At 40.9% G+C, this 14,445-nt stretch overlaps 1 protein-coding gene across 36 annotated transcripts in view; it reads left to right on the forward strand.

Annotated features, from left to right (window-relative positions):
• Positions 1-5,724: 5,724 nt before the first annotated feature.
• The window catches only part of SLMAP (sarcolemma associated protein), a 163,689-nt gene continuing 154,968 nt past the window's right edge, over positions 5,725-14,445 (forward strand). For all 36 annotated transcript variants that reach the window (XM_037040736.1, XM_037040734.1, XM_037040752.1 and 33 more), the window contains exon 1: positions 5,725-6,544. In XM_037040736.1, the coding sequence (XP_036896631.1) occupies positions 6,347-6,544 (198 nt within the window). In that variant the 5' untranslated portion in view covers positions 5,725-6,346. The remainder of the gene's footprint in view (positions 6,545-14,445) is intronic.

The following is a 14,445-nucleotide window of genomic DNA, read 5'->3' on the forward strand; positions in this document are numbered from 1 at the left end:
ACCATATTTCCATTACTTTTTAAAATAATCTTTTTATTTTTCAAACACAGTTGACATACAATATCATATTAATTTTAGGTGTACACCCAGGTGATTAAACATTAGATAATTTACTAAGTGACTATCCTGATAAATCTAGTATGCATTTGACACCATATATAGCTATTAGAATATTATTGACTATATTCCCTACACTGTACTTTATGTTCCCATGATTATTCTGTAACAACCAATTTGTTCTTCTTAATACCTTCACCTTTTATATCCATCCCCCCAACAACCCTTTCTTTGGCAACTGTCAGAATGTTCTCTGTATCCATGAATCTTTCTTTTCTGCTTCTTTTTTTTATTCTGGTTTTTAGATTCATTTGTTGATAGTTATGTATGTATTGCCATTTTATCATTGTTATTTCTTCTTCTTCTTCCTCTTCCTCTCCTCCTTCTTCTTCAAGAGGACCCTTTAACATTTTATGTAATATTGCTTTGGTTGTAATGAACTCCTTTTGCTTTTCCTTGTCTGGGAAGTTCTCTCTCTGTCCTTTAATTAAAAATGATAGCTTTGCTGGGTAGAGTAATCTTGGTTGTAGATCCTTGCTTTTCATCACTGTATATTTCTTGCCAGTTCCTTCTGGCTAGCAAAATTCCTGTTGCAAAATCAGCTGACAGTCTTATAGGCGCTCCCTTGTAAGTAACTAACTGCTTTTCTCTTGCTGCTTTTAAGGTTCTTTCTTTAGGGCCTTTGTCAGGTAGCTCAATATGTTAGAGTATTTTCCCTATACATCAAGGTTGTGGTTTTGACCCTCAGTCAGGGCACATACAAGAATCAACCAATAATGAATGCATAAATAAGTTGAACAAAAAAATCAATTTTTCTCTTTCTTGCCCTCTTCTCCTATCCTCTTTTTCTAAAATTAAAAAAAATTAAAATTCCCCTTTGTCTTTAACCTTTTATATTTTAATTATAACATGTCTTTGTATGGGCCTCTTTGTGCTCGTCTTGTTTGGTGATGTGCTCCCTGGACTTGTATGTCTATTTCTTTCACCTGGTCAGGGAAGTTTTCTGTCATTATTTTTTTCAAATAGGCATTCAGTTTCTTGCTCCGTCTTCTCCTTCCAGCAGCCTGAGGATGCAAATGCTGGTATACTTGAAGTTGTCCTAGAGGCTCCTTACACTACCTTCATTTTTTTGTTCTAATTGGGTATTTTTTGATTTTTCCATTCCAAATCACTGATTTGATTCTTGGCTTCAACTACTCTACTGTTGATTCCCTGTAAATTATTCTTCATTTCAGTTAATGTATTCTTTCTGAGTGGTTCTTTTTTATGGTTTCCATGTCCTTTTTTATGCTATTAAAATTCTCTCTAAGTTCATTGTGCATCCTTATAACCAGTGTTTTAAAATCTGCATCTAGTAGATTGTTTGTCTCTAGTTTGTTCTTTTTCTAGAGTTTAGTTCTGTTTTTTATTTTGGGACATGTTTCTTTCTCCCCTCATTTTGGCAGCCTCCCTGTGTTTGTTTCTATGCATTAGGTAGAACTGCTTTTTCCCCAGAGCTTGGTTGTGTGGCCTAATGTAGTAGGGATCCTGCAGGGTCCATTGGCACAGCTTCCCTGTTCACCTGAGCTGGGCAATCCAGGTGCACCGTCTACCTCATGTGGGTTGTGTACTTCCTCCTGTTGTAGTTGAGCCATAATTGCTGTTGGCACATCAGTGGGAGGGATATACTCCCAGGCTGATTGGCTACAACGATTGCCTGCAACCTCCTATGACCACAGTGGAGGGTCAGTTCTGGAGGCACCAGCCACACAGAGCACACCTCACTTCAGTGGGGCTCTGATACCTGCTGAATTCACCCCTTGAGTGTGCCACTTATGGAGGCAGGTGGGTAGTGTGTCAATGTGGTCTGAAGCTGTCCACTGAGTGCACTGGTTCTGGTGCAGGCCAAGGTCAGTTGCCACCTGAGCCCTACTTGGGACACCCTACCCCCAACCCTCGGCTTGAGCTATAAAACAATCTGCTGATACCTTGTACCTTTGTTGGGCTTGGGGTGCCCAACAGAGGCCAAGCTGTGAACCAGAGCCAGCTGCTGCTAGTTCCAGGCCTAGGGCCACTTAGTAGAGAGGTACAGACACACTGAGGCTGGATACAGCTTGTTTGAGAGATTTTAAGAAATTCTGAAACACAAGAAGACAGGCCATTTGTAATGAAAAGTCACTTGTACAGCTTGAACGGCCCTGCAAGCTTGGTGAAACAGGGTCTCAGGGAATCACCAAAGTGGGGAAACAGTGATAGTCAGGTTGACAGAGCCTCTGTGCAGGGAGGGCTCAAAAAAAAAATCAATGGCTCCTGTCAGAACTTTTGTTTGGGTGGAGAAAGCTGCCCTTCTACCGCTTGTCCTGATGCCAGACAGTTCAGTTCCTAGGAAGGAACTGGTCAGGGAATATATCCCTGGTGCCTTCCAAGCTGCTGCCCCAGTGCTGGAGCTCAGAGGGAACAAGTCAGAGTAAATCCCTTTGCAGGCCCTTCAAGGGAAATTGTATGCAACTCCAGTAGCCTTCTGCCTCACTCAACCTCAATCCTCACTGGTTTTTACAACCAGAAGTTACGGAGACTTCTCTTCCTGGCACTGGAACTCTGTGCTTGGGAGCCTGGTGTGGCTGAGGCTCCCTTGTTCTTCAGCGGGACCTCCATAGCTGAGATGTCCCTCTTGATTTTTATCCACCACACATGGGTGTGGTACCAACTCATTCTGTCTCTGCCCCTCCTATCAGTATCTATGAAGCTTCTTTAAATCCCTAGGTGTAGGACTTCTATTCAGCTATATTTCAGGCAGTTCTGAATGACGGTTGTTCTGTAGTTTTGATATGGTTGTGGGATAATACGAGAACCCTATTTACTTATGCTACCATCTAGGCCATAAATTCCATTACTCTTGATATACTTATTATGGCAAGGATCGTATTGTGTCATCACCTAAATTGTGAGCAACTCAAAGGAGTCCTTTTTTTTTCATTGTTGTAGTTCCAGTGCCTTTCAATGTATCAGTTGCACAGTAGGCATTCAATTAAATATTTATAGAATGTATACATGAAAGAATGCATAAATGGCTTTTAAATTAATGCATGGAACTCATTAGAAATGTGTAGATAGATCTATATTACTTTATTCCACATAAGCCTAAAAGTTACTTGAAATAAAACTTTTCAACCTCTTATTTTAAACTTTTCAACATATCCTTATTTTTCTTTAGAGTAAAGTATGTTGAACACAGTAGTAGTTTAGTACATATTTGCTGAATTAGTGAAAAGTCTTGGGAAAGTATGCAAGTTCTTTATAACCTAGCATGTACTCTTCTCTCCAGACTTACTTTATGCCACTTATTGAGTCACTAGTAGGTTTCAGGCACATTGGTTTGTTCTTTCAAATAGCTTTGTTCTTTTTCTTGCTACTTCTTCTTTCTGAAAGTTCATAAGAATGAAAATTCAGTAAACATCATATTTACTGGGGTTTTCCTGCCTTCCTTCCTTCAGTTTAGTTACCCACCCCCCAAGAAGGCTGCTCCTTGATTTCTTCAGCATCACATGCTTGCCTCTATCTTTTAGCCCTGAATACATCAAAGTAATTTGAGTTTGTCATCCCCCATACCCTCATCCTTATACCCAGGTGTGCTCTCAGAGGGGAGGATTTGAGGTTTTGTTCACATGTATGTCCCCAGGGCCCAGAACAAAATTTAGGACAGGGCCAAAGCCCTATATATTAATACGGAATGAAGACTAGCTACTCTTTCTTGAGTAATGTAGATAATTACCTTGAATTCTCATAATAACAGGTGAGTTATGCATTATCTTCGTGTTATAGATTAGAAAACCAGGCTTGAAAAGGTTTGGAAACTTGCTCAAGGTGACTGTGGTGGAATCTGTTGTTGCAGGAATTTTATGATGCCACCATTGATTCTAAATGAGTGAGACTTTTTTCCATCATCTTTTCTGGAAATTTTCTTCAAGACTTTGCAGTTTTTTCTTTTTGAGATCATATGACATCTCACCAATCTTAATACAATGAGTGGGGGAAATACTTCTTTTTTTCATATTGGAAATTTTCCAGACCTCTCTCTGGAAGGAACATGAGTTTATTTTATTTTAAATTTAAATTTTTAAAGGTTTTACTTATTTATTTTTAGAGGGGAAGGGAAAGAGAAAGAGAAGGAGAGAAACATCCATGTGTGTTTGACTCTCACACACTGCCAATTGGGGACCTGGCCTGCAACCCAGGCATGTGCCCTGATTGGGGATAGAATTGGTGACCCCTCAGTTTGCAGGTCAGCACCCAGTCCACTGAGTCACACCAGCCAGGGTAGGAACATGATTTTAAACTTGCTTAAGTCACACTCTTCCTGGGGTAAAATCTGCGTTGGAACCCCTGGGGTAAAATGGTAAGTCTATAGAGAAGACAGGTCAACAAAACAAAATGCAGGGACTAAGAAAAGTTTTTCTCAGCACATGATACACAATGGGAAGACTTTAGCAGAAGAATGGACTCTCTCATGCACAGATTCTAGAACTTGTGGGAAATTGGTTTCTTAATCCTAAGGCAGCTGTGGGAAAACTGTACCGCCCACAGATAAAATTAATAACATCTCGTTTGGACGGGTGTGTTCTCTTTGCTCATTGGTTTCTTCAGCGAGGGTTATAGTGAATAAATTGAGTGCAAGTTGGTGCCTTCCTACCAACACGGTAAAGTAGGAAGCTGACGCGTTTTATAAACCTTCCAGGGGTCAAATTCTCTCTTGCCCTTAACTAACATGGTCATAGAACTTCGCTCCGTCGTTTGAAGCTTCCGGCCCTTAACTAAGATGGCGTCCGGAGTTAAAAATTAGCTTGCCCTCTTTTCTGCCCCTGACCATCATGGTTTCCATGGCGTCGATCACGTGACGTCCCCGCACTACGGTGCGGGAGAGGGGTTAGGAGGACCCTTGAAGGGTGCGCGTTCCCGTGCCTGTGCACCCGGTAGGTTTCAGTCAGAGTCACTATGGCGGCTGGTGCTGGCAAGGTAAGCTGAGGCGGCGGCAGGGGAAACTGGACCTGTCCTGGCGTCTGGACTTCAAATCTCCGCAACCGGTCCGTGGAGAGGTCAGCCGAGTTGGCGGCCAGTAGAGAGAGCTGGAGGGGGGCGGGTTGAGGGGGTCGAGAGCTGAGGCAGGCGGGCACCGGCGCTTGACGGCCGTTTGTTTTGGTGTTTCTCTACCAGGTCGGAAAGTTTCCTGCCTCGCCTGGCACAGCTTGAACGTGTCCCACCCGCCGAGAGTGGTGGAGGCTGGGGCAGGCTCAGCCCGGGGCCTCCAGGCCTCTCCCCGAACCTCCGGGCCAGCCTCCCTCCCCCACCTCTCCGTCCGCCTGGAGCTGGGGCTGCTGTCCCTGAGATGCGACCCTCGCTGGGGCGACCCTGAGAAGAGGCGGCCGGTGTGCTGACCAGTAGCCAAGAGCCCAGGCGTCCAGGGATCAACTTCTTGCGGGCGAAGACCCCCCGAGTCTCGCCGGGGTCGCGCCTAGCTCGTTCAGCACCGGCCTGCGGAGCCCGATCCCCGCCCTGGTCGCGGGCACGCCCGCCAGGTGCCCGGGAATCCCTACTCCGCTGGTCCCCGCGCCCCTGCGGGTCCCTGCGCCCCGTGCCAAGGACCCCAGCCACCGCCGCCTCGGCTTGTGCCAGCCGAAGATTCCGTGCCACCTCCCGGCGGCCTCCGCGCTTCTGGGGCAATGCAGACTGTCCCGCTGGCGGTCTAGACCCCCTCGGACCCTTACGACCCTTCCGCCTCTGAGGCTCTAGAGGACGGGTGGTGGCTGCCGGCTACACCTCTTTTGGCTCCGAAGGGACCTTCCTGGCCGCATCGAACCGACCCTTCCTTCATGCTGCAGTGCTGCAACATTTCCGCCACCGAAGGGGAAAAGCAGCCGCGATCCCAAACAAAACACAAGAATTGGTGTGTGACTCATCTGCTTGGATACCTCCAGTTCCCAAACTGTCTTCCAGGAGTTTTCTTGGCTGAAGCTGTCCGATGTTTGAGCCTTTTCTTCCCAGGGAAGAAGATGGACTGAAAGCTGCCAGTTGGAGACTTTTTGTGATCAGGGCGCTGCTGGGTTTTAAAGAAGGTGATGGGGCTTGTACTGGCTTGTCTTCCCACTCAAGTGAAGAGTTGTTGATGTTCACTGGTTATGCTTAGACAATGTGCAGTTTGTTTTAATATAAAATTTTGGGGGGGATAGGGGTATAGGCTTGTGAAGGGCAGTCCGGATCCGGTGGAACTCCTCTTTGTCCCTTGGTAGGAGAGACATCCCCCAGTCTGTCCTCGATGCCGTCAGCCTTGGCCATCTTCACTTGCCGCCCGAACTCGCACCCGTTTCAGGAGCGTCATGTCTACCTGGACGAGCCCATTAAGATCGGCCGCTCCGTGGCCCGCTGTCGACCTGCGCAGAATAATGCTACCTTTGATTGCAAAGTGCTGTCAAGGAACCATGCTCTCGTCTGGTTTGATCACAAGACGGGCAAGGTAAAGTGACTACATTGTTTAAAAATTACTTTTTGTTTCCCTTTGCTCTTTTTGCATAAGGTATGCAGGATCCCAGGGTTTGCACCTAGAGCAGACTCCCAGCAAGGCCACAGAATCAACTTTTTGTGTGTCTGGTTCCAGTGGAAATTTAATTGAGGTGGTTGAATGGAAAACAGAGAAGGTATTGTAATTAAATGTCTCGGAAGGGCGATGGCATCTTGATAATGTGGTCATTCCCAGTGAAATCCCAAACCGTGATTCGTTTAGGAAAACTAGTGAAGCTCAGCTTCTTGCTTTCAGTCTTTTTAGAAAGTGAATTTGCAGTTCAGAGTTTGATTAAGCAAGCAGCAGTTCCCAAAGCAATGCGGGGAATCCGTGGTCATTATTACACTGGGTCTCAAGTGTCTGGTGATATGTGGTTAACGTAGCTTTTAGTTGAGTTCAAATCAGGGCCTGTCTAGTAAAGGCCATCATTTGTGTAAAGTTGAAAGATTTGATACATATATAATATACCCATGAAGGAGTGATTTACAATTACCAATTTAATTAGGCGTGAATAACTGACTACATTTTCAGAGTTTTGTTTGCGAATTGAGTGAACATATACCTATTGCTTTTGGAAATCACTTTCTGATGTTGCCTGAAGCACGTATTAAAAATACTTCATGCGTACTTACAGAGGTGCTATTTAAAAATCAGTGTTAGGAAATTAGTTGAGCTATGGAATCAATTCCAACTTAGAGCAAGTTATGTAAGACTAATAAGAATAACTCAGATTTCGCCTCCTGACTTTTGCTCCCTCTTTTTGAGTTAAATAATTAAGTCTTTTTAAAAGAAGAATTTAAATTTTCAAGAGTAGTGTTTAAAAAAAAGAAAGAAACCTGAGCCTCAAAAGGAAGAAAGTAATACTCTGTTGCTACTGAATTAAAGAGTTATTATATAAATAATTTTTCAAAGAAAGGAGGAAAAGATTTTCCGAGTGCTGTGTGCTTGCATAATACCTTTATCCTATTCTGTGTGTAGGATGAGAAATGAAAAGTATGTTTTTTGCCCTGGCTGGTGTGACTCAGTGGATTGAGTGCTGGCCTATGAACCCAAGGGTCTCTGGTTTGATTCCCAGTCTAAGGCACAACACATGCCTGGGTTGCAGGCCAGGTCCCCAGTGGGGGGCACACAAGAGGCAACCACACATTGATGTTTCTCTCCCTCCTTTCCCCTGTCTCTAAAAATAAATAAATAGAGTCTTTAAAAAAAGTGTTACAGAAAAAAGGAAAAGTATATTTTTCTATATAACACCACATGCTCATTTACCTGTGAACAAACACTTTTTTGCCCTCCCTGGAAACTAAAGTTTGGTTGCCTGAAAGATTTCATAGATTACCCATAATAATTTAAAGTAAATATTCATAGAACTCATCTTTTCATCAGTCAGATTCACACATCATTTATCTGCTATAGTGCCTTAACTCAACCATTTTTACATTTTTGTCTGTTTATATCCCTGGGCAACAGTTACAATCCAGTTTAATCAGATTACAGGTTTGCTTAAAGTACATACTCTGGAAATGCACATTTTTTACTTTGATTCAGTACTCAAAGGAGATGCAGATTTTTTCTTTTGCGTATTTGCCAGTGATTACATGTACATTGCTTTTCATGGTTATACTAAAACCTCCACAATAAGTTATTTTAAAATGACCAAGACCAGATCAATAGTGAATGTTTATTATATAAGTTTTGATGGCATGTTAAAATTTTAAGTGGAATTTGTTATTAGAAAAACATCTTGATAAGGTACACAACTTATGTCTGCCATTTTCCTTCTTATATCTGCTTTATTAGTCAAATACTCAGAATATGAGGACACTCAGTACTTTAGGTGTAGATACAATTATTGCCTATTGTACCACCTAATCTAGTTAAAACAAATAACCTGGTTTTGCCATGTGATCAAATTAGTTAAGGAATTAACTATTTAAAATTTAAAATCAAACATTGGTTTTTATTGAGCATCTGTTATGTGCCAGATATTGTGAGGTACACAGTTCCAAAGAAAACTTACAGTTTGACCAAATATTATTTATTGTTTTCTCTGTGAAATTACCAGTTTGAGGATTTCTGCTATAATTGTTTCACAGCAAAAGTCCCTGGGCTATTCCCAGCAAATTCTTTTGTACAACTCAAGAATCCCCTCTTTCTGTAAGCATCTCCTCAGTCAAGTTTTTTTTTCTTCCCAAACATCTGTAAGCCTCAATTTTTCTCTTCTGGGGATAATAATGGTACTTACTTTTGTTTTGAGAATTGAGATAATCATGTAAATCACTTAGTACCCTTTCCTGGGCCTTATTAAGGGCTCAGCACTTAGGGAGGAGGGTATTTGAGGTCAGGGGAAAAGGAACCATCTAGGAAGCTTTTTGCAATTTGTTGTAGTGCAATAGAGTCTTAGGAAGGTATGAGAAATATTTTTTCATATGATGGCATATATAGAAGTAATTTTTTAAATTAGAACATACGAAGTTGAAGGCTTTGCACTTTACCTGTGAGGTGGCAAGTTGGAGTAATATGCCCTTCGGTTGATTTTCATTTGTGATCGTGTGTTCTGCATTGGCCATTATGGGAGGCCCATTAAAATGTGGAAGAAATAATAAACATTTTAAACTTTCTGATTATTTAAGGATTGTTCATTATAGAAAATTTTCCGCATGTAGGCACATGGAAATGTAGGTGACACTTTGAAAAAATATTTTATTTCTTTTTAGAGAGGTGGGGAAGGGAGGGAGAAAGGGAGAGAAACATCAATGTGTAAGAGAAACACTGGTTGCCTCTCACTCATGCCCCAAGTGGGTACTGAACCTGCAACCCAGGCATGTGCTCTGACCAGGAATTGAACTGGCAGCCTTTTACCTGGTGGAATAGCACCCAACCAACTGAGTCACATTGATCAGGGCCAGGTGACACTTTTTAATGCTCAGTTCATGGAATGTGTTATGGTACTTAAAATCTGCATGTTGTAGGGTGACTTTTTTTTTTTGAGAAAGAGTCAGTGAGTTGGGGATGGAGGGAGAAACATCAATTTGTTATTCCACTTGTTTATGCATTCCTTGGTTGATTCTTGCAGGGTGGGGGATCTCAAAAACCCAGGAATTTATTTATAAAAAATTTGTACATTTATTCTTACATGTTAAAACTTCAGTCACCTTCCAAGTACTTCCCATTTGATGCGGTATGCCCATCGAGGGTTTTTTCCACTGCTCAAAACAGTTTTTGAACTCATTGATTTTGATGCCTTTTAGTGCTTCTGCCATTTTTGTTCACCTTTTCCACATTTGTAAAACATTTCCCTTTGAAGACTTTTTTCAGTCTGGGAAACAAAAAAAAAAGTTGCTGGGGAAAGATCAACTTAATAGGGAGGGCAGGGCTTAGGGGTCATGCCATTTTTGGTCAAAAACTGCTGAACACTCAGCAAGGTGTGCACTGGTGTGCTCATAAATCACCCCTCATGAAATGGGTGAACATGCTGAAAGAGTCTTCAAAAAAAATTCACTGAAGACAAATGTAGCCTCTCAGAACAACGCCAGCTGGTCCACTGAAACAGATAGGTTCTTATAACACTCACCTAGCAGGGGGAAGCCTGTATTGCCAGAGGCCTGCCCTCTGGAAGATAATTCTGGATTTTTTGCATCTCCCTTTGTAAATGCCCTGACCAGGGATTGAACTGGCAACCTTGGCGTATTGGGATGATGCTCCAGCCAACTGAGCTACCCAGCCAGAGCAACGGTGACAGATTTGCCATGAAGTGGACTTTAGTAACCTTTCCTAAATTATCTACTTAGGGATGTAGTAGTTGGATCCCTAACTACTAGGTATATAGGATGTTATGCCCTGCTTGGATGCTGGCCCTGTGTATCATCCTTTGTGGAGGTCAAGCTTTTCAAGTTAGAGAGTAGATAATAGAATGGTTATTAATCCTTCTATTGACTTAATGTACCACTGAAAAGCAAATCTATCCATGTGCTGGTTACAAAGAAAGGATAGTGAGTGGGCAACCTCTTTATGATTTGGATGACTGCCCCTGATTTGAGGCTTTCTGAGTAGGTGGTAGTCTAGGGGTTGACATGGTATGAAGTCTATTTTCAGTCTTATTGTAGTAGTAGTAGGTGTTGTTTACTTCCAGTTTCACTTTTTTACTTAAATTCAACAAATACTTTTGAGCACCTGTTCCAGCATGATCTGTTTTAGTGGAGGGCATGGTAAGGGGGAAGGAAATGGAAAGAACTTGTAAGAAATTGTTATTTCTTCTTTTTAGGAGATTATATTTTAAAAAGGGTGACTGTACACCTTGAGAACAGTTCATTGAAATAAGATAGTATTAAATAGGTTTAAAAGGCAAGAGAATGATGGTTGTTTGAATTGGACTTTAAAATAAGGGGTGGATAAATACACGTAAAGAAAAAGCACTTTCTGGGTTTTTTTGTGTGAATCGAGGGGATGAGAGTGGAATAAAATAGGCAAAAGCAGATAATTTTAATGAGTTTGGCATCTTCCAAACAAACACTGTAGAAACAAATTTTTTTGGATTGTAGAGTTCTTTTGGAAAGCAGCTATAATGAACATCCATTCTGTGAGATGGTTTTATGTTTGTGCCTTATTTTTATAATTAGTTGTCAGAGCCTGCAGGAGAGGGTCTCTGTCTTATATATCTGTTTCCTTTTATTTTGTGTAAAGCAGATGTTGGGTAACTGAAGCTGAGTAGATAGTGTGGTGCCAAATTGTGGAGTACCTTGGTTACCAAACTAAGGACATGGACCCATACGCTGTGGAAAGCCAGGGAGAGTTCTGTGCAGAATACTGACATACCAAAACCAAGTAAGAGTGATACAATAATAGGTAGAGACCTGGAACAAGAAAAAATGAGTAACAGCTTAACTAACACTTATAGTGTACTACATACCATGCCCAGTTCTGACTGCTTTACATATTAATTTAATCCTTAAATAGGTGTTAAAGGTAGGTGTTTATTTTTCCCATACTAATCTATGAGGACAGTAAGGCACAGGAAATTTAGATTAGGTTAACTTGCCCAAGTTCACATAGCTAATAATGGTAGAACTGAGATTTGAACTGAGGTATTCCAACTCTTGATTCTAGGGCCTAGAACCCAAGCTCTTAACCACTCTGGTATTCTGAGGCTGTATAACATTTTAGGTGTGTCATTTTGTAAGGATATAGACCAGATTCATAATAGGAATGAAAAATAATTAAATGGGGCACATGCAAGGGACCCCTGTACCACCTGGCTGGCTGCAGGCAGGTTTTGGGAAAGATGGAGATGGACCCCCTCCTCAAGTGCTAATGTCATTTCCTAAAAGATTGGCTGTGCTTGGGTTAGGATTTTCACACATGGATGAGTTCTGGATACAAGGAAATAGAGGAAAATGATAAATTTCAGTTACAGATTATTGAAAATGTTCAGTTGGAAGATAGTTTGAGGGCCCATGGACCTTGGGTGAAGAAAACCTCTCTTAGGCTCTATATAGGTTTCTTAGAGGCAGCCTTTGGGTTTCTGCTTGGATTGTCCATTATTGTGCTCTTTCTACTTTTTGGGATAGCCATCTGTGTTTACTTGAATCCACTGATGCCAGATTAAGAGACTTCCAGCCAAGATGGAGGCACAGGTAAACACGCTTCACCTGTGAGCACAACTACAGCAAAAGTTACAACTAAACTACAAAATAGAATCACTCAAATTTACCAGAAAATTGAGGTGTGTGGAAGTCCGACAACCAAGGATTAAAAGGAGCCACATTCACCAAGAATAGGCCATGCTACTAACACAGGGAGTCAAAGCAGCTCTACTTAATACACAGAAACAAACACAGGGAGGCTGCTAAATTAAGGAGACAAAGAAATATGGCCCAGGTGAAAGAGCAGATCAAAGCTCCAGGAAAATCCTAAAAGAAATGGAGATAAGCAACCTATCAGATGCATGCTTCAAAACAGTGGTTATCAGGATGGTGCAGGAACTCATTGGGTACTTCAATGGCATAAGAAAGACCCAGGCAGAAATGAAAGCTGCATTGAGTGAAATAAAGAAAAGTCCACAGGGAACCAACAGTGGAGGGGATGAAGCTGAGATTCAGATCAACGATTTGGAATATAAGGAAGAAAAAAAAGCATTCAATCAGAACAAGAAAGAAAAATAATCCAAAAGAATTATAATAGAATAAGGAGCTTGTGGGACATCTCGAAATGTACCAACATCCAAATGATAGGAGTGCCAGAAGTTAGAAGAAGAAGAGCAAGAAATCGAAACTTATTTGAAAAAATAATGAGAGAGAACTTTCCTAATTCGGTAAAGGAAATAGACATACAAGTCCAGGAAGCACAGAGTTCCAAGCAAGATGAACCCAAATCATAATTATAATGCAAAAGATTAAAGACAAAGAATTATAAAAGCAGCAAGAGAAAAGCAGTTAGTTAAAACAGTTTTCTACAAGGCAGCTCCCATAAGACTGCCAGTTGATTTCTCAACAGAAGCTTAGCAGGCCCAAAGGGATTGGCAAAGAATTATTCAAAGTTATGAAAAGGAAGGACTGACAACCATGATTACACAACAAAGCTATCATTTAGAATCAAAGGACATAGAAAGAGCTTCTCAGACAAGGAAAAACTAAAGGAGTTTATTACCACCAAACCAGTATTACTTGATTACCTAAAATGTTCTGGGTTGTCTTTGAGACACCTTAAGAAGAAGGAAAAAAAATAAAAAATATGAATAATAAAATGGCAATAAATACATGCCTATCAACAGTTGATTCTAAAAAATAAAATAAATGAAGATGCAGAACAGAAACAGATTCATAGATACATAGAACATTTTGATGGTTGCAGATGGGAGGTTTGTTGGGGGGCTGAGTGAACAAGGTGAATGGATTAAGAAGTACAAGTTAATAGTTCCAGAATAGTCATGGGAGTATAAAGTACAGTATAGGGAATATAGTCGATGATATTCTAATAAGTATGTATGGTATCAGATGGGTACAAGAAATATTAGGATGTACATTTAGAAAGTTATGTAATGTCTAATCACTGGAGTGTGTCCCTGGAACTAATATAATATTGTATGTCGACTTTAATTGAAAAATAAAAAGGATTTTAAAAATCTTGTTGCCCATTAATTTTTAGCACAATAATATGAACTCCATCAAAATCTGACTTTCATTTCTCCTTTTCAGCTCCATCTTCTAACTCTTTTTTTCTTTTGCCTCAAACTCTGTGCAGTAGCTATATAACAGCGTTGACAGTTCCTGGAACAAGTGCCTTTTCTGCGGCTTTGTCTTGACTTCCAGAATGACCTTTCCTCTTCATACCTTGAGATCCTGAATCCTACTGCCTGAAGAATTAGTTGCTTTTTCCTCTGTATACCATAACTTTGTATATTATTTTATTATAAGACACAGGAAACAAAATAACTATGATGCAAATATGTACTGTTGCCCTGCCAGATGTGAGCTCTTGAGAACAAGGGAATGGGCACTACATAAATGTTTGAATGAGTGAAATGTGAAAAGTGGAGCAATTTGTATTTCTGTGAACCCTGATAAGGGTGAAAGGGCAGTAGGTTATTTGAGTTCTTAATTTGTGATTATGGACTCGATTACCAATAAGTAGTTTTTTTGTATAAATCATTACTTATTGAGAACTTGCAGTGTGTAAGACACTTTGCTAAGTGTTTTAGGATCAGACAGATAATCTATGGTTGGTGATAATAATTTTGAGCCATTACATATATCTGTGTTTTCATGCAAAATAATACTTTTATTTTTAGGATTCTATAATAGAATGCTTCCTTATTTCACTTGGTTTGTATAACACTCTAAAGTAGGTAGAGCAGCTACAGA

The sequence above is a fragment of the Sturnira hondurensis genome, unplaced genomic scaffold (genome assembly GCF_014824575.4).
Source record: "Sturnira hondurensis isolate 20B ecotype Veracruz unplaced genomic scaffold, ASM1482457v3 Scaffold0002840, whole genome shotgun sequence".
Classification (NCBI taxonomy): Eukaryota; Metazoa; Chordata; class Mammalia; order Chiroptera; family Phyllostomidae; genus Sturnira; species Sturnira hondurensis.